This window comes from Oxyura jamaicensis, chromosome 24 (genome assembly GCF_011077185.1).
Source record: "Oxyura jamaicensis isolate SHBP4307 breed ruddy duck chromosome 24, BPBGC_Ojam_1.0, whole genome shotgun sequence".
In the NCBI taxonomy this organism is placed as follows: Eukaryota; Metazoa; Chordata; class Aves; order Anseriformes; family Anatidae; genus Oxyura; species Oxyura jamaicensis.
The window spans coordinates 1697990-1722940 of NC_048916.1; the positions used below are offsets into that span (position 1 = coordinate 1697990).

General features: G+C 42.5%; 1 protein-coding gene across 1 annotated transcript in view; it reads left to right on the forward strand.

Annotated features, from left to right (window-relative positions):
- BARX2 (BARX homeobox 2) overlaps positions 1-19911 on the forward strand; it is a 36214-nt gene extending 16303 nt beyond the window's left edge. The window contains exons 2-4 of the mRNA XM_035346251.1: positions 13937-14234; positions 17243-17327; positions 18572-19911. Of these exons, the coding sequence (XP_035202142.1) occupies positions 13937-14234; positions 17243-17327; positions 18572-18823 (635 nt within the window). The 3' untranslated portion in view covers positions 18824-19911. The remainder of the gene's footprint in view (positions 1-13936; positions 14235-17242; positions 17328-18571) is intronic.
- The last annotated feature ends 5040 nt before the right edge of the window (positions 19912-24951 follow it).

Consider the following 24951-nt stretch of genomic DNA (forward strand, 5'->3'; position numbering starts at 1 on the left):
CTAATTCTTATATCAGATTAAAAAGTTTCTGATTTTGCCTTAGTATTAGTTGCACGTGGGTTTTTTGTTTATTTTTAACTACTTTGATATTTTGTGTGTTTAAAGGAAGTGGTGGTGGAGTACTTGTGGTGGTCTGAATACACAGGCTAGGCACGGGAAATCATTTTAGTAAGCCAGCTGCATGCATTCCACATTGCATCCATTTAACTTAAAGGTTTAGTTTCTACAAAATGATTTAATAAAGAAAGGAGGAAGAAGACTTAAAATAGCACTCCTGAATTTATTGGAGAGTTCGGAGACAGTAAAATTGGTGTCAATGACCAAGCAAGTCTTTCTAAAGCTCTACATAAACTGAGACACCTTAGCTCTGGCTTCCTAGCAGATCCTCCAGGATGGAAACAGACTAGGTGCAGGCATGGCATTGATACTTTGAGGAGGAAAAAAAGACCAGCATGATTTTAATTACTTTTTAATTGAAGAGCTTTCATATGCCATTCACCAAACAAATATTAAAGGCTCATTTAGCAGTCAGAAATTAAGACCCACTGCAACTATTATGGCATGGCTGGGCAAAGCAAAACAGCGTAATGTGATGGATCAGTAGAGCTGGTTATCTTTTATGATAAAGCAGTGCACCTCAAGAATTGTATAAGTTCACCGGGTGGAATATCTAATAAAGCTACAGGTGGGATATGGCCACCACTTCATAGCTTAGTGACAACACTAGCAATGTAAAGACTCTTACCCCATATGCAGGAATAGCACGGGAATACTAAATGTCAGATGAGTTTCACCCCAGCCACATAAAAGAGTCTGACAGTGATTGTATTTGAGAAACATCAGAAATACATTTCCTGCAAACTTCTTTTTTTCCTTAGATTATTACTATATAAAAATTGGCAGCCACATCTGATCTTTGCCAGAATTCTGTTCTGGCAAAGATCAGGTTCAGGCAAAGATCAGATAAGGTTCAAAACTTTATTTAAAAAAAAAAATAATGAAATTTATTATGTTTTTTTTAAAAAAAAACATGAACTGCATGTATACCTGTTATTGGAGGAGTTCCTGTGGAAACATTGCTGGTTGCACAACAATAGGATACATGCATTGCTTCATTATTAACATATATATTAATGGTACATTAAGGAATTTCATAATCATATGACAAAGTTCTCAGTGCAGTGCTCATGCAATCTATGCAGTCTATTAATGGGAAATGTGTTTAGCAAGGTGTGAGATAATAACACCTCTGCCTCCTCTTTGTGGCTTCCGTTTGAGTACTTTCCAGACCATATAACAGCCTTGTGTGGTAGATGATATCATCCTTGTTTTGCATGTGGGGAAAACATAATTCCAGTGAGATCTGGGGATTTGGTTGAGATTGTACACTGAGGCTCTGGCAGGGCTGGAAATGCTATGTCAGTGTCCCCCTTCCCCAAAATCTACACCTAATTGATCAAAATTTGATTCTTCTTGCCCTTTATGAGTCAAGTGGGAGTTAGTAAAGTCAGTGGGAATGACACGATATTCCCATTATCCTGGAGTTGATGCTAGTACTGGTGGGGATTGTACGCCCACGTACACATGTGGAGGGAAGAAAGGACTGTATTGTCCTTTGCATATTGACTTTTCTGATAGGTGTTTAAATGAGATTATAGAGTCACAGACGTACCTGTGGAACGTGGTGATGCTGCATTCCACAGTGACAAGTGCCGTAGGAAAATCAGAGGTAAACAGATGTGCTGATGAAAACCAGAGATGGGTGATAACCAGAGCTTTGACTCAAACCCCCCCAAACCTCAGGGTGAGGGAGGATCTCCCATCTAGAGCATTTATAGGGAGTGTTTGTATTTCTAGGTTGGAGGTGTCCTTCTAAGGTTTGTGTCCATAATGTCATTAATTCACAATTAAAGCTAGCAGAATTGGAGCACCTGTAGAAACCTAATTCAAACCCTTATGATTAATTAGGCCCAGTCTCCACCCTAAGTCTAATCTGCATCTGTCTGGAGATGTGAAAACAGTGTCTCCTTGGCTGACTTCCTATCAGAACAGAAAAAAAAAAGCACTGTGATGTCTGGCATGAGTGAAGGATCATATTCTCCGGAGACCGGAACTTTCCAGAGCTCACCAACTGGAATTTCTGGCTCGTCCTTCTAACAGCACCGGGGTATAGGCAGCCTGGTACCTGAGAGACCTTGTCATTGCTTTTCTGACATGTAAATGGTTACACACAGCCAAAGTGCTTTGCAACTCTCTAAGGTTGACATTTTTCTCATGGAACTATTGCTCTGGGTGCATCCATTGTGAGACTGTCCATCCTTCAGACACTTTTTGGCTTGCTTTTTGAGAACTGCAATAGGAGATAAACCTGTTTCTGTTTCACCTGTAAAGGGAAGAAAAATCAAACACCCTGAAATGAATGAGCCAGGTCTGTATGTCAGACTGATTTTTGATTTGGGGGGCTATTCCCATTTGCAGAGGCTGTAGATCTAGCACAGACAGTACACCTCAGCATGGGGTGGAAAGGGTCAAAGCGTGGGGTGGACTGAGCTGAAGTTTGGAATCCTGGCAAGGCTCCTCCAACATGACACCTCTGTGGTGCTACCAGCAGCTGTGACTTTTGCATCGTCTGCAGGCACAGCATTTTACACCAAGCAATTGGCTATTTTGCTTGTTGCTTAGTCTCCACGTTCCCCCTACAGACCAAGCCCATAACTGCCTCGTTGGCTCTCCTTATGCTTTCATCCACCAGCTATACTTTGTGGTGAAAATACATGCGTAATGCTGTCATCTGACATGCTCTTTCCATGATGTCTGTAGTAGTGAATGCAATTTTCCTTGTCCTCACTCACTCCTGGACTGCAGGGCTGGCTAATTAAGTACAGATGTTGAAGCGAGTACAGTATCAGTCTGCCTGGAGTCTGGGGGAGTAACCGCCGAGAGCATCCTGCCTCCCCGTGTCCATTTTGGACAGTCACGGCTGCAGGTAGACGCAGTGATGAAATCATACAACTGAAGGTTCTTGAAATGACTTCAGCTCATGGCTAGCTTCATATATTGTAGATACTCCTATAGAAGTTGCTGCTTTGGGAACTGGAAATTCATCTGTGTTTCCTCCTCCATCCATAAAGTGAAAGCTTAGCTGTCCTCGATTGACTTTGTTTGGGATAGGATTCAATCCACAGAGTGACCTGACTGAGCTGTTTGAAGTGAGGGAATAAAAATAACAATGCCCTGTGCTACTGGAAGCTTTGACATAGTCTTTGTCAGCTTCTTCAACCCAAAAAATCATGTTTGAATGAAATCCTTATTTGAAGGTGCTCTAGATTCTAACAGTGAGGTTTCAGGGCTCTTGGAGTAACGTTGGGATGAGCATTATATGTAGCTTTATTCCATCGATATTTCTCCTTTCCACTCGCCACAAGAGCTGGGTATAAGATTGCTGATCTAACTGTCAAACACAAAGGATGGACAAGTTGAACACAGCTTGCTTGTGTATCATTTGCATCCATCTAAATTGCATTGTTTGTGCAGCTGTTCAGCCAAATTGTCCACAGAGTTTATTTTTGTGCATAGAAGCACAGAGATGAGTTTTCTCTCTGCTAAGGCAGATGCAAGATCAAAGAAACATCTATGCAGCTCAGTAACACCAACCTCTCTGCTGAATGTGTCCTGATGGGGGCAAGATTATTAATAGGGTGATCCTTGAGATAAGCCATGATTAAGAGAGGCAAAGGCTTTGCTAAGAAGTGTCAGGTCTTTTTCAGGTTAACGCTGGTACTTGCTTAAGTCCCCCTTTCATTTCAACGTGGAGGAAAAGAGGAGGGGTCTGTGTGTGGTTTTTAAACACAGATCTACTGTTCTCCTGAGAAGAAAAAAGCATTTTCTAAAAGATCAATCAGCCAAAATTTAAGCAGTCTGGTGTTTAGAAACAATTGAACTTTCTTTCTTCCCATGTGTCACTCACCAGAGTGTTTTAGAGACTCAAAGCAGGAAGAGGTGGTGATATTTATGGCAAGCTTTTTGCTGGAGCTCACACAAGGGTGGGCTTGAGAAACCTGAAGAGTGCTTTTGTGTGCATGGCTAGTCAGCTGACCAAGGCCAGTGTTTGCTTATGGACGTTGTGATAATAATTAACAGAGCAGGAAGTAAAGGACTGATTGATTTATGCATGCATGGCATTATGCATTTGAACTTGGACAGAAACTCTGAAATCCTGAGAGAAGGCAGATTTATTTATCAAATGTGTAAGAACGTAAGAATGGTCCTAATGTGTCAGACCAAAGTCCATATTGACTAGTATGTTGGACAGTGTCCAGTAAGAGATACTTAGGGAGCAGTATGAAGAGCATAGCATGACTTATCCGTCCATTAAACTGTACCCTCTCAGCTCCAACAATCTGTTTCTAGACCTAAACCCAAGTGTTGCTCCTTACCCTGTGAGACCATCTGTACGGAGTTCTGGATTTGGCCTCCTACGTCTCTCCCCGGTGTCCCGAGGTGTCTAGTCATCTGGCTGTCATCAGCAAAGACAGAAACTTGTTGCAGCTTCAGCTTAGCCACCCTGAGAGTTGGGTTGCCTTGGTGCTGTGTTTCTCTTCCACCCCTGAGACCAGAGACTGCCTATAAATTCATTCCTTCTGGTATTTGATTCTGTCATCTTTTGGCTACTTTGCTTATTAAATCTGGGTCCTGCAAGTGATGAGCTCTAGAGCTGAGTCTTACGCTGCATAATGGAGGAAAATCTTGGCTGAAGTATTTAACATGACTTAGTTCAAAAGAAAGGGATTCAAATTGATGTTGGCTTAATGGAGCCAAAGTGTCCCTCGATACAGATATGGTAAATGAGCTGGTGGCTTGTATCCCAGTAACTTTCCTGCACCATCTGAAGGCTGTGGTTTATAGAGACATGCTTGTGTTTATTTCCCTGGGACTAATGTGGCCTGGTCTTAAAACTCCCTCGGAGTAAGGGTCTGGAATTGAGGTTCACATCCAAACCCACCCGCCACTTGGAGCTGTTTCCAGTTGTGATGGCCTCGAGCCCGTACATCCTAAAGGAGATCTGAGGACTGACCTGTTGGGTTCGGAGCACCTCCTTTCCTACTGGGTAGGATTTAAGCGGATCATCTGGTAAAGATGAGGAATCCCAAACAGAATCACTTCTTGTAGCCTCAGACAAAGAGCAGAACCTCTGAGCCATGCCCAGTTTGCCTTAAGAGGATGAATGTGAATCGAGGGGGACTTTGTTCCAGGTTGACCTTTGTGTGAGGTGGGATTATTCAGAATAGAAAAGCAGTGCATATTTTTCTGATTCACTCTCCACTAATTAAGGCAGAGTGCTATTACACTTGCTACAAAGGACTTCTTGAGAACTGGCCGAAGAGATTCTTTAAATGCTTCTTAAATAAATAAATCTTTTTCCATATAAATTTCTTCAGTAAGTATATGACAAGGTCCTGGCACACTCCCATTTCACAGACAACCTGGAAGAAAGGCCACTGGGTGCAGGGAGAATAACCTGTGGCACCCAGGTGGTGCTTGTCCTATCTTTTTTTTGCACTTAAGAAGAAACTCAGAAGCTAAGCCTTGATATCCCAGGATAGCAGGAAACCACGATGGAGTGACTAGCCCCAGGACAGCAGCACAACCAGGTCTTTTGACTCTGGTTCAATGTGCATTCCTATCTCCTCCCTCACCAGTATGGCTCTCAAACAAAGCTGGCTTGTTATTAAGGTTACTGCCATCCCAGCCAGAAGAACTCTGGTGCCACCCTTCAAGGATCTGGCATTGCTGGAGGCATTGGTGCTGCAGGTGAATTTTTGGATTGTATTTAAGATAGATTATTGCCCCACATCCAGCCCTGTCCAAGGCAGGCTATTACACATCTGCCCATGGCAGCAGGAGAGAGGCAAGTTCTCCTTCAGGGAGGTTCTCAGGCTCATCATTTCCTCCAGACCAATTACTTACTTTGTGTACAGTGCCTTAAAGAAGTCAAAAAGCACAATATAACTATCAAATGTCATTATTAAGTAAGGATTAATTATCTTTCTGGTTAGTTTTTTTTGGTGTGTGTGCGAAGGCCTCCGGCATGCATGCTTCAGATGCATTCAAACTTATTAATTACTGTTATTATGTGAAAGTTATACTGAAACATTACGTTGATAAATTGCTAAAGGTGACAGGCTTGAAACAGAAAACCTGTATCTTGCAACTCCAAGTGCTCAGTAAATTTTTCTTGTGGCTTTGAAACTGGGCTAAGCTCAACTACAGAACCAAGTGCCCCACAGCTTAGGTAAGGGCAGCTGAAGTTTGAGTCCAGCTCTGCCCTCCCCTGGGTAGCTGGATGGGTAGTTGCACAGTGAGAGATGCGTGGTGGAAGAGCAATTTCTAGTGACGATACATTATATTCAGTATTATAAAAGGTAATATTTACAGGCATGAGGGATTTTGTTTGCAACTGACTTAAATGAAAACACAACCCTTCTCCCTCTCCCTCCCTCCAAAAAAAAAAAAAAAAATCTAATTGAAGAGGGAAGTGACTTTATCTAATGTGCCTAGGGAAGGCACAATAAGACTCCGGGAGGATAAGCCTTAATTTTGGCTTGGCTCATTACAGAAGGTAGAGGTTCCAAGAGAATTGTCCTTTAATCAGAGTGCCCTATGAAGGATCTTTTTTGCTTCACTAAAATTAGCTGCACTATTTTTTTTTTTTTTTTCTGTTTTCCTTCTGTGGACACACGCAGGTGAAATTCTGGCTCCACTGAAGCTGATGGGCATTTTGCCATGGACATCAGTTGTCTCTGGATTTCTCCCTATGGGAGAGAAACCATTAGCTACCAAGCCAACTTTTTGCTGTGTAGCTGAGTTGCATTTAATTTTGGCAAGACTCATGGCCCTTGTCAGGCTAATAGGTTTTATTGAATTGGAAGAGAATATGGTGTGAGCTGTACCTGCAGCCTCTGATGAGGAGCAGTTAGACATCGTTTTGAGGAACCCCACTGAATGCTCTTTTGGAGCACCACCAGTGTCTCTGTACTTGAGCTCTGCACTTAGATTTCAGGGTTGACTGCTCTTTTTCCCCATAGCCTCTGTGACAGTCATGATTCCCATGGTAATTTTGGCTCTGTGTGCTTGAGCTGAGTTTTGGGACTATTTATGGAAGCTTTCAAAATGTCCCAGAAATGCCCTTCACCTCTGTTCATAGCAAAGACTTTGGCTCCTGTTTAGCTACAACTGGTTCCCCATGCAACCAAAGAAAAAGAGCTAGTAGAAAAACAAAACAACAACAAAACAATCATTTAAAAAACAAAACCAACAAGAATAAATGAAAATCTGCCCTCCCAGAGCAGTGCTAACTCTGTTAATCAACCAGACTCTTAGGTGCTGAGATGCTGGAAAAGAATGATGATAAAGAGCATTATCAAGTGTTCCCAGTTCCAGAATTCCTATTTAATATGTAATAGCCACAGAAATATATGGTTATAGAGCTGAGTTATGTCCCTTTTAAAGGTCAGAGGATTGCATCCAAGTTTTCCAGCCATTTCAATATTCAAAGAGGGGCAGGCTCTGTAGGGGTGTCTTACAGTAAGCCTGGAAAGAATGAGAAGAAAATCAGTCTTCCGTGTTTGGTGCAAAGGATTCCTGGCAGATTATCTACCAGCATCTCTCTGGCCAAGCTTGCTTTGATAGGGATGCTAAAAACATTCATGTCCAGAAGTAGCATATGCATGTTTGAGATTCAGTTGACCTGAGCAGGCAGCAGCTTCAGGAAGATGCTGGGGCTATGCCTGAACACCCAGCCCATCAGCAGAGGACATGAGAGGGGTAGTTATGTCTGAAAGACCATCTGTGTCAACGTGTTGCAAGGGCCACACCATACAAATACACCAACTCATGTCTTGGAAGCTGTCAAGCTGTCAACACAGTATTCACAGCCTAATTAGCCCACCTCTTTTAAGGCCATAATTAGCTCAGGTGCAATCATACCCTGGCATGGCTGTGCTGCTTCCCATTCTAAAGATAGCTGAGAGATCTGTGCACAGCACCGTGCTGCATAGCATGAACATCACCCAGGTCGTTTCTGAACTGAGGGTTTAAGCGTTAGTTAATGATGGCACGCCTATGAGGAGGGCACCTAGGAAAGGGCTGTATATTGAGTTGTTTGTGAAGAGGTTGGCAGACCCAGTTATTTTCCTTCTGCCCTCTAACTACTTGTTTCTACAGGGGAATGAATTTGCCCATTATATGCACAGCTTGTTGCTGTTCTGATGAGCAAAAGGTGCTGCAGGTCTGCGTGGTGCATGGTGGCTGAAGAAGCAAGCAGAAGCACGGCCCTTGTGCAAGAGCCGTGTTATGTCCCTAGGCAACCTCTGACAGGCTCTAGCAGCCACAAGGCAAAGGAGCCCACTGGGACCTGAGAAGACATCCTGTGTCCCAGTGCATGCTGTAGGTGTTTGGCTGTTGTCTTTGACCACTTGACTCCTGGGCCAAGTTGAGTGGTTGGATCGTACCTGGCCTGTGCTCAGCTCTAGCTTGGCTCCATTCCCATGGAAGCTGGTGGCAAAGTCCAGCCAAGATGTGTGGCAGTGGCATGGCTGGCAAATCTGTTTTGGGGATTCTAGTGGAGAAAGTAGATTTAATGCCCTCTCTGCTAAACAAATTGTGTTTGGTTCTGCTTATTCTGAACATTTCCTCTTTGGCCTTCTTTGCTGTGCTCAGGGCTTGCTTTTTCCTTTCAATGGGCTGTTCATTCCTTTGGCAAAATGAAACTCTCCTAAATGAACCCAACTCCTTCTTGGTACCCTTTTGTTTTGACACTCGGGAGACAGCAGATTTATAGACCTTCCGAAGTCATAAGTTCATTTTCTTTTTTTATTTACCTTTCACTGCAGCCCGTTCGGAGTGAGATTTCATTCTGCCTCTGAGCAGGACTGACCTGCCAAGAGGAGCTGATCCATAAATCTTTCCTTCCTTTCCTTCCAAAACAGAATTAGCTGAGTTTGCCTAGGAGGAAAACTGTTCTGCCATTGCCGGCAGTCAAACAGTGCAATTAATTAGTGCTTTCCCTTTTCCCTTTCCTCTACTCTCTGTCTGCTGCAGTTGAAAATAAGCCAGCGAGAAGGGGGAGGGGAAAAAAGGAGAGAAAAAGATTTGTTTGAAGCATTTATTTTTAATTAAAACTTTTGCAATGTGATACAGTTCAATGGTGGTGTACCTATTGCATCATATCTCATGGTCATAAGTTTAATCAAAACATCCCAGCAGATGAGTGGAGCTGGCTGCAGGCTGGGCTGATGAAAAGCAATTGTTCTCAGTTCATGTATCTGGACTTGGAGCAGGGTGGGAGTCTGGAGCCTTTGCTGCTTTACTCCTTGTTTTCATACGTGTGGTAAGTGGAAGTTAAAGGCTGATGCACTGCAGGTTGATGCCTGGGATATTGGCTTGGTTTGGCTAGTAAAAATTGACTTTCTTGACTGCGACCTTCTGGGGAAAATGGGACACGTTCTCTGTCCTTCTTCTTGGTGCTAGTACTGAAAAGCAAAACATGCAAGAAAAAGATCCTTGTGAATATGTCAGATCATAATACATTTCCAGGACAAATATCTTGCATGTAATTAGGAAACAGGAGTCTAGGGTTCTTCTAGACCTGAGTGGCTTGAGTAAGCCAATTCATTTCAAGGCTGCGTGGTCAGTGCATTGTGCGAGGGTCAGGTCTGTTCTTCACTGTGTGGAGGCTGCCAACATGGCCTGATTTAAATAGCGAAACAAAATGTTTTCAGATCCTTGGAAAACACTCTGCAGATCCAATGTCTTTTTTATTTTTAGCTCTTTATTAGTTTAAGCAACTAAGTGGCCAGATGTTAGCATTATAAGGATGGACAGAAGTAAGAGCTTTCTTGATGCTTAAAATTGAGACTCGTTAAATGCTTAAAATAATTACAGCAAAACTGTTGTATAAGCACCGTTCCCTCAGTTATGTATAGTATGAAGTATGGATTATACTAATTCTTTCCAAGTATTTGGGAACTATTCAGCAGCACAGCAAACATGAAACTATCCTAAAATTAAGAACAGGGTCATGAAGAATATTCAAATACATAAAATTAGGACTTTTCTGTACAGAACCACGTAGTAAGACACCATCCTCTTATGAAGAGTGTTAAGAACTCCTAAATCTTAAACCTGTGGTGTTTTCACAGCACTTCATCAGTGCTGCCTCTTGATTGTATCAGTGGGGAATGTTAAAACACTGTGCTGCTAGGGTAGCAAACTAATTCCTCATTTTCTGGCATATTTGGACTTCTTTCTGGTTTTTGAGGGCAAAAGGACAGTGGGTCAAAAGTGGAAAAGGTACTCCAAGAATGATATGGGAAAGTACGCATTCAGCTGAAACAGTTCTGTAAGGCAGGTCTGAAAAGGCAGAGTGCTTCATCTCCATTCCTTCCCGTCTTGGGAGACAGAGCATGTCACAACAGTGCTGAGCAGACAAGAGCTGCTTGCCAGCATTTAATTTGTTGAAGATTAGGAAATTATTCCATTCTTACAATACCATGTCAGTCTAGAAATACCTTTGAACTCTGGGGGATCTGAAATTTAGATCTAGCCTCAGATTTTGTAGTGTTTGGAAGCCAAGACTTTATCAGGGTAAGAACTGTATGGATGGTTTAAGGGGAATTGTATTCATAGTGTACCTGGATACAGTGGACTAACTCAACTTCAGCTGTCTTTGAACTTTGGGGTAACTATATCCAGAACAGGACGCTGAACTTACGCTTTTTTCTTTGTGATCTAGTAGCAATGTAGAGGTTAGCTATTTCTGCCTTTTTTTTTTTTTTTTCTCCTAACTGCAGGTGGCTGCTAAAACATTGCCCTCTTTCTGACCTGCAGCTTTCCCCACTGAAAGCCCTGAACCCCTGTTTTTTTGCTAAATGCTGTCCTTACTCTGTCCTAGCCATCCTGTGCCCTCATCAGGCCAAGGGCAGAAAGCTGAGAAGTCTTGTACATGTATATGGCTGAGCTGAACATCAGCTGATGCTTTTATTATTTACAATCACTTCTAAAAGCACCGTCCCAACTGTTGGTGTCATGCCATAAGCAAAGGCTTCTCTGACGATCACAAATGATAAACAAATAAGACACTTGGTGTCAACAGCCCCACAAATCTGTTCACCACCTGGAGCTCAAAGCAACTCAGCAGTTGCAAACCACTACTTGTCCAGAAGTAGAGCAGCAGTTTCAGAAGTTCTGTAAGTAAATAAGTGTCCTGACGTGGGCACCAAAAATAAGCGTGTTCTGAGCTTTTGCCAGGTCTCAGTTGCTGGCTGCTGAACAGTTTGGAAAATGTATCCCCTCATTCAGGTGCTCAACACTCGAACAACACCAGTGTCATCTGCTTCTGTAATAACCAGCCACTGTTTTACCCTGCAAAAATAGCCACGGTGAAACTCTTGATCCTGGAAGGAGAAAGTGATCATCTTATGATCATCGTCCTGATCTTACCTAATTACTAAAAAACTAATCTGAAGCGGATGTCAAGCTCTGGGACCATCACAGCTAGTCTCCCTCACCCTGCTACCATGCATACAGGAAAGCAAATATCCCTGATTGCACTGATACCAAATACCTTTTGCTGACCTCGCTTGAAGAGAGTCCCTTGTAAAAAATGATTTTCTCTATAGGATTTTGTCACTTGGAGCTTTGCAGCAGTTTCTGGGTTCTGGTTATTTCTTGCTCCTCAGCAATCTTGTGGTTTGCAGAGAGCCCTGCTGGAAACACACTAGGGTACAAGGGTAAAAGTATCAATTTTTTGCCAAAAACCACCCATGTGCAGGGGCAGGAATGGTGTTTCAGGCTGTGAGAAAAGGCTCAGGTAATGAACCTGTAGGGGAGCAGGAGCTGCATTCATTATTTGGGAAGGTTTGAACCGAGAACCCCTGCCCCCCTAGAGCATGCCATAAGGCTAGATGCCCTCCTTCATGGCATGTAAGCTTGAGCACCAGTTGAGGTTGACTCTTTCAGGCTGGTTTGGCTGAAACAGAGTCTGTACCAGTGGTGTATTCACATTGCCTGTCCTGTCCCACAGTGGCCTGTCCCAGCAGGTACCGGCTGGGAGGATATAAACTGTGGGAGCAGGATCTGCTGTACCTTCTGCATAGCTGGCTGGTGTCAGCGGGTGCAGAAATATCAGCGAGGGCAAAATTAGTAGTGTAAGGCAAAGGACAGCTCTCTCCTGATTTATGCTCTTTGAAGTGCCACTGAGATGGTAAATCAAGGCAGAATTTCTGCCATTTCACTTGGTGGTAGTAGATCTGCACACAGGCATCAGCTGGGGGAAAAAATCCACAGAAAGATGTAGATATGCTTTACACAAGCAGTTGTGGGCTAAGCAATTGTGATCTCATCTCTCATATACTTCCTGGGTGGTTTAGGTGGAATAACTTAAATTTAATTAAAATATTTTGATTTGTGGTGTTGCAAAGATGTGGAGGAGAAAAGCAAGGCTTAATTTGTATGCAGACTCTGTGATTTACACTGTATTGGCAAAAATTTTCCAAGCCCACTTTGTAAGCGGCTGAATTTTCCATGTGACTGAAGTGGTTGTGGGGAGAAGTGTGCCAACCAACAAGCTGCATAATTCTTTACATACCCTCTGCACGGCTGTTTACCTGATACCTGATTTATGACCCCACAACCCTTCATGCTGGGGATGAGGGTAAGGAATATAGGTCATCAGCAGGCCAGGCTGGTAACACCTTTTCTCTGCTGGTGATGAGTTACTCACCAAAATAGACTCATTGAGGCCTATAGATCATTATGTTCATTAGTGGTGATTCATATTAAGAGTTTCACAATCGGGCGTGTTGCTGTAATACGTTCCTTTCCACAGTACCATTTATCTTAAGGATCTCAGAATACTTTATGTACATTAAGCTTTAATCCGTGTTTTACCACCAGCAATGTAGGTAAGAAGGATCGTTTCCATTTTGCAGATGGGGTAAACTGAGGTACCGAGCAGGAAAGTGACTTGCCCAAGACTGTGCAGGTTGTTTGCAAAGTTGTATACAGAGCCTTCTTGCAATGAGCCCACATTTCCCGTACGTGGCTATATTTCACTGCCCAGAGATTTAAAGGAACATTTGATTTCCTGGGGCTAAGGCTGAGCAGAAATCTCTCTGTAGCTGTAAATTCAGGCAATCTGAAGTGAATCAGAACTTCCTGTAGTGTCTGGGAATGCTTAAATTTGTCATCACAGACTGGCTCTGGCCTGAAAGGATTGGAGCAGAGCTGCTGATTTACTTCTAGGGCTGGTATCCACTGGTTGGTATAAGATGTAAAGTTAAGAGTCAGTGAGGAAATCTGCCTCTTATCTATTCAGCCTCATCTGCCTGTATGGTCAGTGGGGTCAGGATGGACAACGGGGGATAGAAGTGTGATCCACCTGACTCCTTGAGTTACCTGATAGAGGACTAGGTGAATTGTGACTTGAAATTGTCTGTCACATATAAAGAGAGGTTAGGTAACTATCTCAAATGAACCCTGTCCTAGTGTCTGTAGAGAAGCAGATTTGCGTGACTGGGGACAGATTTTGTTTGGTTTGCTCTGAGTTATTCTCTTGGGGTAATTAAATGGATGACTTCAACAATGTGTGTTCTAATAGCTCCTGAAAAAAAAAAAAAAAAAAAGGCAATGAAAATAGACACTCTATGCTAAGGAAAACGAAACGCACAGCAAGAGACTGCCAGCCCGAGAAGGCTAAACATAATTTGGGAGAGGAAACAGGTCAAAGAGAGGAATTGATTTGATTGTGGTCATTTAATAGCTGAATAGCAGAGCCAGGGAAGGTGTTTCCCAGTCCCTGTTCTCTCCAGTGCTCTTATTTCTTAACCACATTGCCACTCAACTCGCCCTTATCCACCTCTTCTTTTTTCCCTGCCAGGGTCCCCTTCTCTGAGGGCATATCCTCTCATCTCCGTTATCACCAGGCAGCCCTCCGTGGTCCCTCACCTGGTTCCAGCCACCACCAGCTCCCGTGTACTGCCAGCCCAGGCCTCCTCAGGGACTGCAAGTTCAGAGACCCCAGCCAGCGAGACCCATGCCAGCAGCGAGTCGGAAGCAGAGCAGCCCACACCTCGGTTAAAAAAGCCACGCCGGAGTAGGACCATCTTCACAGAGCTCCAGCTAATGGGCTTGGAAAAGAAATTCCAGAAGCAGAAGTATCTGTCTACCCCTGACAGGTAGGAGTTTGCTGGGCTGGGCAGTGAAATGCAAGCTGCCCATCACAGATCAGACTCTCCACTATGCACCACCTCCTAGAGTCATTTTGCTGTGCAGGAAGCTCTTGCCTTCATCAAGGAAACATTCTGGCTCACTGCTTTATCTCAGCAGCGCATCTGAATGCTCAGTGTCACCTTTGAGTGTTGGTTCCTTTTCAGGGACAGCACTGACAGTGACTGATCTGAAAGACAGCCAGATCACACCTTGCATTCATCTGTAGCTCACTTCTGTCCCTTTTAGATATGGGGGCAACCAGGCAGGGTAGAAACTAGCTGAAGGCCTGTGAGAGGCTATAAATACTGCTTAGAAAGGAGCAGGAAAATACTGTTTCCTAAACTAGGAAAAGGAAGGAGAGCAAAAGGGCTACTGCAGCCCTGCTCAGCTGTTCTCATTCCCATACCAGATGCTCCCTGGCTGCAGTGTGCTGCTTTCTAGCTCCACAGAGATGCCTCTGCTGTTGGCCAAGAACATGGGCAGATGACTAGATTCAATTTCAAGGCTAACTTTTCCTGGGATCAAAGGTGATATGGATAGGCTGTATCAATGGAAATGTCACATGCTGATAAATGTGCTTGCTAACAGGCACTCAGAGATGCACAAGAAACAGAGCAAAAGCTCTCCTTTTCCTGTTCTTGCTGGACCCTTGGGAAAAAATGCAGCCTGATTTCCTCCTGGGATCCAATGGTGTATGGCTGTGTCTCTATGGAGGCTGGGATATTGGCTGTGGCTTCAGCTGGCTGCTGAACTAGCTTTCCTGGTTAGCAATCAGTACTAGCAAACCAGTAACTAACAAAATCAGTACTAGCAATCAGTAACTAGCAAACCTGGTTAGCAATTCAGTGAGGAACTCGTGGCCCGGCCATCAGGGAAACAGAGCCAAGGATGCATACATCTGAAGGCTGCCTTGCTTCTGTCCTGAGTTCTTAGGGACTGCTTGGTAACAAATGGAAGAACTAAAGTAAGTAAAGGTTCTATCTCTTTCAAAGACCTTGGATGCTACTCAGCAAACTTAAATTACAGGAAAAAGATTTTGTCCAATTCCTATTAAGTTTGTAAATCTAGAGAGGGTTTGAAAGGTTGACCAGACCTTGAGCTCCACAGATGGCAGAATTCCAGTATTTAAATTGATTTTGAAGTCGCCATTCTCTACTTGTACTGCCTGTCACCAAGCCAAGGATCACAGCTAGACCAAATTTAATGGACAAGACTGAACTGTCTTGTACAGTTTCAGAGTTCCTAGTGCTCCCGTGTTGACTCCTCACAGCTTCACTTAAGCAGATTGTTGACACCATTGCTGAAGCACTCAGGGCTGGTAAATTAAATTAATAGTATGACTGTTCCTTGGCTTTGTATGTGCTTGAGGCTGATGAGCAATTCCTGTCCCTGTACCGCTTCCCCCTCTTGGTTTGTTTCCTTGGGTTTCTAGGCAATGCTGGTTACAATAATGTGTGTGGCAAGAGGTGGTAACTGGGTGCAGGTAATCAAAGTGTGATAAGACGTGCACTGTGGCAAGAGTTAGTCAAGCAGTGTTTCTCTGTGAACTCATGGCTGGAAACGTGATGGTGAAGCAATGGGTTGTGCTCTGTGTTCAGTCCTGCAGCTTTTGGCCTGGGTGTAACATTGTACTGCTTGGATGGCAACTGGAGCACCTGGCTTATTAGTAGTAAAGGAGTGTGGTATAAGGGAATAATGCCTCTGCTAGATTCTGCTACTCACACAACAGTGGTGGCATTTTTAAGCCAATGGGATATCTTGCAGACATTCTGTAGTGACATAGGCAGCAGGCAAACCAAACCTGAATCTATAGGGAATGAACCTGAATCTAAGGGAATCTAAAGTGGGGAGAAGAATGAAGCTAGGAGTATGTGTGAGCACAGAGCTGGTGTGGGGTACAGAGGTGTTTGTAAATACAAAAGTGCGTCTGGCTGCCCTAGGAACCCAGCTGAAATAGAAGTTGTATTATGAAAAACTTGGCCTTGAACCACCAGTGTGTTTCCCCATGCAAAGGTGGGGAAATATTTGCCAAAAATCTCACATAATCCAGAACACCTTGGAATGTGACTCTGTTTGAGCTGTCCCACCTGCAGGACTTGCGTGACACTGGGGCGCTTGCCCAGCGTTGCTGAGGATTTCCAACTCCATCCGTTGTGCAACGCCATTACAACACTGCCAGATGCATGCTACTATCACCTGTGGGGAAGGATAAAGAGTTAGTCTGAGCTGCATTTGCTTCATATCCTGGGTTTTAATATAGAAATAATGAATGGTTTCAGATGAACTTGCACAGGTTGGAGATTTGCAGAGGATGAATCAGGATTATGGGCTGTCTGCCACATATACCCCTAAGCTAAACACGCAAATAATAAATTCATTTATAAGCCTAAATTGCCTATAATAGCAGAATGCATAAGGAATTAATAGATTTAGATGTACTACTACACCATGAGAAATGAAAAAGTATCATTATCCCCATTATGTAGGTAGTGAAGATGAAATACGATATAAGGAGCAACGCTTTCAAAGGCAGCCTGATGCTGAGTGTCTTTCTTCTTATGTGTTTGCTTCAGACACCATAGACCTGTTTTTCAGGGATGCTGTGCACCAGTAGCTTCCTGCACAAATGTGGTGTCAGCAGTTGGAGTACCACAGTCCTGTGTTTCAAAAACCTTGGATATTTGTAGGCTTGCTCATTCCCCCATGAGAAGGAGAAAAGAACTCATTTCCCAAACTGGTGCTGCAAACACCTGAATATTCTTGCTTCATCTGTTAGAGCCAGCTATCTTTGCACCCAGAAGTGGTTTACCACTTTTGTCTGACTTTTTCCTCAAACAACAACTTGGAGGAACAAATAGCAGTCTTTTCTGGCAGTCCTCCTGGTATATGCACTTAGTGTTGGATTAGCTGCCTCTGGCATCTGGGCTCTTCTTGTCCTTTGTCAACTCATTTCAAAGTCTGTCTTGTTTTCCAGGCTCGATTTAGCCCAGTCATTGGGGCTGACTCAGCTCCAGGTGAAGACGTGGTACCAGAACCGCAGGATGAAGTGGAAGAAAATGGTAAGTGGATCATTACCATTTATCCATACTCCTTAAACTGCTTTTAAAATAATGGGTGCTGAAGCTGAGGATAGTGTCAGTGATTTGTCTCTATTTATACCAAATTTTATTTTATTCTTGCTGATTTTTTTAGAAATACACTTTAAAAAAAAAAAACTCACACTACAGCATATGTGGTGGGCTAGATGTACAACAGGCAGTAAGAAGAATATGAAGCCAAGAGATGAAAGAAAATAAAACAGCAGAGAAAAGAACCAAAGTATCTACTTCTTCATTTTTGGCATTCTTGTGATCTTAACACTTGTGGGATCAGTTATCCATGTAGACCAAAAAGATGATATTGCTCAGTGGAAGCCAATGCAGTTTTAAGCACTTAATATAACTAATTCTTTCTTTTCATACCTTCCTTTCACCTCTTGTACTTCCAGATTCATGGCCTTTTTCCAATTAAAATGCTCCTAGAAAGGACAGCTATCCATAGATCCTGCTGGGAACTGATGCTGTGAATTCTCCAGTGGAGATGTTTATGTATTCCCACCCAGTAGAGGAGATGCAGTTCTGCGCTGCACCAGAACTGAATTTTTGAGTGTATGTGAGAGCTGCAGAAGTTACTGCCACTTGAAACAAATTTGGGAATAGCTTGGATCCAGATCCTTGGCTGAAAGTGTCTCGAGGCTGCAGCGTGTGAAGGGAAATAGAATTAAATACAAGAGCAGACCTATTCTGATGACTCCCTGCCTTTACACAAGTTAGATGGGTGTCATGTCTTTTAATGCAGGAGTTCCAAAATAATAATATTAATAATAAAGACTATTTCAGAAGCCAAAGTGGAACTGGCATGAGAACAGGCAGCCAGAGGAAATCCTGGCTAAAGTAAGAGCCCAAGTTCTTACTTGGGCTCTGCTTAAAGCAAATACTCGAAAAAAGGAAGTGAATCGTGCATAATATTTTTCTGTGTGTAATCTTGAGGACTCTGTGCTTAGATTGCTTTTAGGCCTGCTGTAGGAACTGACTTAGACAGCTCCAGAGTTCTAGGTGTCCTTACTGGTATTGTTTGCATTTAGTTTTAGTTGAGATAATGAGTGAACTCACGCTGTGAATGCAAGGAATTTCTATGAAGCTGCAATGGTGATCAAACCATGGATCCACTCTGAAGTCAAAGCTGAATATCATCCTACCCTCTAAAGGAAGTCTCACAGCAGTAACGTTCAGATTGATCCTGACTGATAATCTCTTTGCTCCAGGTGTTGAAAGGCGGGCAGGAAGCTCCAACGAAGCCCAAAGGCCGTCCAAAGAAAAACTCCATTCCCACCTCCGAGGAAATTGAAGCGGAAGAGAAAATGAACAGCCAGGCTCAGAGTCAGGAGCTGGAGGGATCTCAAGCCCCTGAGGAACCTAAAGTGACAGAGGAGAAGCCAGAAGGCTCTTCAGAGACAGAGAAGTCTCCAGAACATATACCAGCACCCTCCTCAGAGGAGGCTACGCCATTAAGTTAAAAGGGAAAGAACGAAGGGAAAGGGGGGATAAAAAGAGAAAAGAAAAACCAAAACCAAATATATATATATGTGTGTATATATATATATATTTAAATATGTATGTAATTGTGTGTGTGTACATATATATATAAATATATATATATGTAGACCTTGTGTATAAGTCGAAAGATTTGTCACTTTGTGCCTTTGGGAATCAGCCATCATGGGCCACAGTGGAACAAAGACATCCTGTGTGAGTGGTGATGACCTGTCTCTCTGGTGGCGTGTGTATGCCTTCCCACAGATAGTGACGGAGTTCCAGAGAAACTGGACGTATTTCCAGAGAAAACTGCATCTAGAAACGTGAGACAGCTCCTGGCAAATAGCGGAGAACGCCAGGGCTCCTTTCCTGCTGCGGGAGGCAAATGTGTAGTGATATGACTGTTGGAGGGTTCAGTGTGTTCGCTTGGCTTTATCCTTGCCTTTTAGTAGTGCAAATGGACAGAGGACTTGGTCTGGTCTCAGACAAGGGACAGCTAAGAAATGGGAGCTGTGGTAGCACCATTTCATCATGTAACCAGCACTTATTTCTGTTAGGGATGGGCCCAACTTCAACATTTTTAGGAAAGAATTCAGACCCATGGGTTTGCTTTGGCCCTGTATAAAGATCAAAGCTTCTGAAGAGAGATTGATACCCGGGTCAGCGTTCAGATTTCATATCTCTTGGTTATTTGGGTGCCGTGTCTGTGAATTTGCAGTGATCCAGGATAAAACTTCGAATGAGATGAGGATTTGGATTTGAGTCTGCTCCAAAAGCTTTGGGATGCTTGGATCTAGGATTTTTGCTTTGGGCCCACTTCTAATTTTTGTAAGGTTTTTAAAGAACATGTAAATGTTTCCAGGGTTTGGGAAGAAGGATGGATTTAAGAAGTTGTTGCAGAAAGTTTGCGTTTAAGATGTGTGCCAAGAACAGATGTGCATCATGTTTCATAAAGTCTTGTTAAGGGTGCATTTTGCCCAAAGGCTGCAAGAGATGTATTAAGATAACCTTTATTTTTTAATTAAAAATTAAATATATAAATAAAAACACTGCTGTTGTTTCTCTTTCAGAATGCTAGATTTTTATTTTTACTTTTTTTTTTTTTTTTTTTTCAGAATGCCCAGACACTTCTGGGCTAGGTTTTTATTCTAACAGACTCTGGAGAAAATGGGAGTCATCAGACTTTCCGTAGCACCACAGTGCAGGAAGCACTGTGCAAACTCCTTGTAGCACCTTGCGAAGGTAGGTGAGGGGTGCTGTTGATGCCACCTTGTCCCTGGGTGTAGATGAATGTGTCAGGGTGGGATCACTGGCGTTCTAGCTTTTTTTCTGTCACCTCCCCACCTGCACTTATATCTGGACAGCTGATAAATGAGGGGGTGCGTAACAATTCACACACATAGTTCTCAAGTGACTTATCCAAGGAGTGTTCAGTGGGGAGAAAGGATTTCTTTTCTTTTCCCAGCTTCTTGCTCAATGATATTTGAAAGACTTTAAGTCCACCTCAGCATTAGCTCTGCAATGGCACAGGCATCTGCATCAGGTAATACTTACATGGCAAAACTCCAGCTGACTTCAATGAAGTGCATTGCTCCACTCACTGTGCTAAGTACTTAAATACATTGTAATCTACAGATTTAGGTGCACCTACAGGTTTGATGCACCTAAATCTAAAAATAATAATAATAATAATAAAATCACCAGTTGAGCAATGCTCTTTTGTAAGAAACTGAAAATCTCAGGCACTTTATGCCATTTAGTTATTTTACATGGAGATGGAAATGGGAAAACAGATTTCCCTCTTGCCTGTTGTGTTGAAAGCTGCAGGCTGTGAGCTACGAAGTTCCAAAATGTGTGGAAATGTGTTTCTTTGAACCATTGTTTGTTCCACAGTGCTGTAACATACCCATGAGAGGCACAGGGAGAGGTGGCAGGACAGATTTTGGCACTAGTCCGGTTAGCTGGAGTTAGGATACAGTATGTTGTTGCAGATTCCTTATCTGTGGAAGTCTTTTTTTCTCTCCCTCTCTCCTCAAACTGCTTTAGTTCAGCCATGTCTATTGGACTTGAAATGGCATTTAATTTAAAAAAGGCCTGTAGCCTGTTTATACAGGAATTAGATTAGATGGTCTATGAAATCTGTAATTGTCGTGTATTGTTCTTGGATAGTAGCAACAGCACTTATCTCAAAATAAAATGTTTCTACAAGCCTTAAGTGTGGTATTACTCAGTGAGGGTAAAGGGAGCAATTTACTGGAAATAATTTTTCTATTGAGTTTCACCAATTAGTTTGTAAAATAAGAAAATAAAAAATAATAATATAAAGTCTGCAAGAGTCCACCAGGTTTATTTGGATGCTTAAAGAGGTCATTAAATCAAACTTCCTGTGCAGATCATTCTGTAAACATTTAAAACAAACAAACAAAAGTCCAACCTGACCTTCAGGGAATGCATCAAAGATATTTTAACTCCTCTGGGTTCAAAGTGGAGACATCTTCCAGTCCATTTTTCTAAATCTTCTCAGAGCTGCAGTGTAAGCACAGCATTTTGTAAACTTTAAAATGTCAGTATATGCCCTTTCTTTCATCCAAAATACGTTCCATAAAATGGAAAATGCATATTGAATTTTTGTTTTTTTTTTCTATCTGTGTGTTTGTCTGTTTTGGGGAATTTTGACATATTTACTTGGGGGTTAGGGAGAAATACAGAAACCAGAAAAATAATGTTCTTCTCCTGAATCAGGAAAAGGCTTGCGGTGTTTCTGTGCTACTCAATGAAAAGGAGAAATATGAAAATACAAAAGCTCAAACTTTTTGAGGAAGATAAATTTCTAAATCACAAACAAAGCTGGTCATTTTCCAGCAAAGAGTAAAATAAGTTTTGGGAAATGTCATTTCCCACTTCCCAGATGAAAATAATTGTTTCTGACTCAACCCTACTTTACAGTGGGAACCATTCCAGTGACTTTTTTTATTTGCTAATCCCATTCTAATCACTTATGAGTCAATCTGGGTAAAAATGCAGTACTCTAGCTGTCTGGGCTAGTTTTTAATGAGTCCATAAGACATTGAAGATGATTCTGTTCCTCATTTAGATGAGTAGCGATCTTAGCGTCTTATTTTTCAATGTGATTAAGTGCAAAATTAGCTGTCTCTAAACGCTGTCTCATACTTGCTTACACTAAATTACTTTCACTGGCTTTCCTGGTAGCCTCTTGAATGTTCATGGAAAGCACGTTCTGAATACATATGTCTGGATGGAAGGAAAACAGCAGGGAATAAGTGGTAAAATCAATGAATTATCTCTTGGATAAATCTTTGTTCATGTTTTTTCTGTGTTACATCTGCAGCTGGAGAAAAACTTCTACAGATTCTAGCAGAGTTGAACACTGACCCTACTCATTGTAGGTAGGCAAGTGATCCTTTTCCTCTTGTTTTGAGACTCCTCCGTTGGGCTTATTTCTCCTTATTTCTCTTATTTCTTCTATCTGTGGTTGGTACGGGGGAAGTGCTGAGCTCTGTCATGCCTAGCAAGGAGAGGAACTCTTCCTGGAGCTTGAGACATTTTTGCTGAGCTAAAAGTTTGGCATGTTTGTGAGGTTTGTACCAATCAGTGGTTATTCCTGAACCACTTTTCATTGGTCTAGTGCTCTATGGGCTTTTCAAATTGTGAAAATTAAAAGTGCATGTTGTTCCTCAAAGACCAGACAGGACTGCATCTCTGCAAATACCCAGCGCCCCCAGGACCACCATCCCCAGTCCCCTTTCTGTTAGAAACAGTTTTGTTGGTTCTCCCCACTGCTGACATGGCACATCTCTGAAGGCTTTAGCAACAAGTTTCTAGGAGACAGAGATTCAGCAGAAGTGCAGGTTGGGCACTTGTCTCCAGCTAATTCACTGGTGCCTTTCTAATTTTCCTGTCTCTATCAGCAGTGCTCAGCTCATGCCCTGGAGTGGCAATGTTCTCAGACCCCTTGGCAATGAGATGGTCCCTTTAGTGCAAGATGTGATGCTTGGAGATACAACTATGTCCTGGAAAAAGACAGAAACCTTGGAGATGAGGAACCTTTCAATGTCTGCACAAAAAGGTTTCACCTTTACCAATAGAGTGGCATCAAAGGGCTTTCCAAGTGTCTTCACACTGGTCCTGAAGACAGTTTTATCTTTTAAAAGGCCAGTGAGTATTTGCCTCCCAGGTACTGAGACCTCCTGTCCTAGGCTGCCTTGTCACCTATCAGGGGAGTCTGATCAGAGACATGTGCCCTTGGGGTTGAGCCTTGCAAATATTCAGGGGTGTTTGGCTTCCAGTTCTAACAGCAAGAAACAAGCCCCGATGTTGAAATCTGAACTCCCCTACAGGGATGGAAAGTGCTCATATCCGGAGTTCTGGCTGGGACCCACCTTTTATTGTACCCACTGTTTAGATAATTTTGCAAAGCACTGAGCTCATCCTACAAAATGGTAAGTTCCCCAAGGTCCCAGCAAGGAAGAATGGGCTGTCATCCTGTTTTTTTAAAAAAATAGTTTAGCTCCAGGCCAATACAAAGGAATTGGTGTTTGGGTGGGTTTTCAGTTCCACTTTCCATCACTTTCTTCAAAAGCAAAATGGAAAAGGGATGTAAGAAAGGAAGGAGTGAACAAAGAGAGGACAAGGATGTGAAAGAAAAAATAAAGCTGAAAATATTAACTGCATCAAACTATGTGAAAAATAAATAGTTGGAGGAAAAGTAATTTTATTCAAAAGTGGACTTTAAAAAATTTTGACATAAAGCCCTGGCTTTATGTCAAAAGACAGATTTCTCTGGGGTTTTAAAGACAGATTTTTTCTGGGGTTTAACTATATATGCAGGAATGATAATTTATTTATTTATTTATTTATTTTTTGCAAATTTTCTCTTATGCTATATGGTTAAAACATAGTTGTGTAAAGAACAAAATATGGTTGAGTAAAGGACAATTGGACTGGATTTTAAGCTTCAGCACAAGACTTCGGTACAAGTCTACATCTTGAAAAAGGCTTGAAAAAGGCATGGGTTTGAAGTCTAGATCTCCTGGAATCTGAGGTGTTGGGTGTGAACATCCTGTAAGAAATTTTTTCTTTCTTCTCATGGTGTCATACCACAAGTTAGGATTTATCAGGTTTTACCATAAACTTAGTAATAGGTGTTTGGGGGGCATAAATCTTTGGAACACTGTAACTTTTCCTGCTTTACATTGCGAACATAGTTGCAACTCAAATTGCTTAATTTAGCAATTTTGGTTAAAATGACAAAAACAAACAAAAAAAAACCCTGTTGCTTCTTTTGCTCTGGGAATCCATAGCTAGATGCTAGCTTTAGACTTTGAAATCCTGGAGTTCTTGAATACGATTTTCAGTGCTGGGATGTGAACCTTATGAAAATCTAAAGATATTTTTTCCATTGCAGAAAATTATTTTTTTTATTATTTTTATTTTTCTCATAACCAGATACCCTCTGATGTCTAGGCTTTCCCACCATTCTAGTCCCTTCCCATATTGTTAATCTCCTTGAACATACTTTTTCCAACGCACTGTAATAGCTATGCCTTAGCATGGCAGTAACAGGAAGGAACCTTCTTATCTCTACTGGGATCCATAGGTGCCAACAGGGAGATGTGTGCTGCCTGGCTGCTGCCAATGGAGAGAGTTAACCCCTCCAGGCTGTTCTGACACCTCCCTTACCTGCTGGAAACACTGAAGCACTTGTTTTGTCAAGCAACTGAATGTCATAGTTACTCACTGAGAAAGGCTCCTGCAGTCATCCCAGTCCTGGGCCGCCTACTTTCCTTCATGCATCTGGGAGGTTTGGTTCCCCAGAAATTGGTGGGAAACACATTTTTCAAAAAGAAATTTCACAAGACAAAATTTCCTGGGAAAGAAGCCTGCTGAGCATGCCAGAGCACTGTCAAAAGTAGAGGAAGCAACGGTAGCCCTTGGGCAAATGCTTGCAGTATTTGCTGAAAACCAAAGCAACCAAACCCTTATAGATAAAACAAAAGGAAAATGATTCGGGCCTTTTGCAGTTCCCCTCTGTGGGCCATTTAATATGTTTCCCAACCAGCAGCTAGCGTCCCTGCCAGGTGGGAAATGT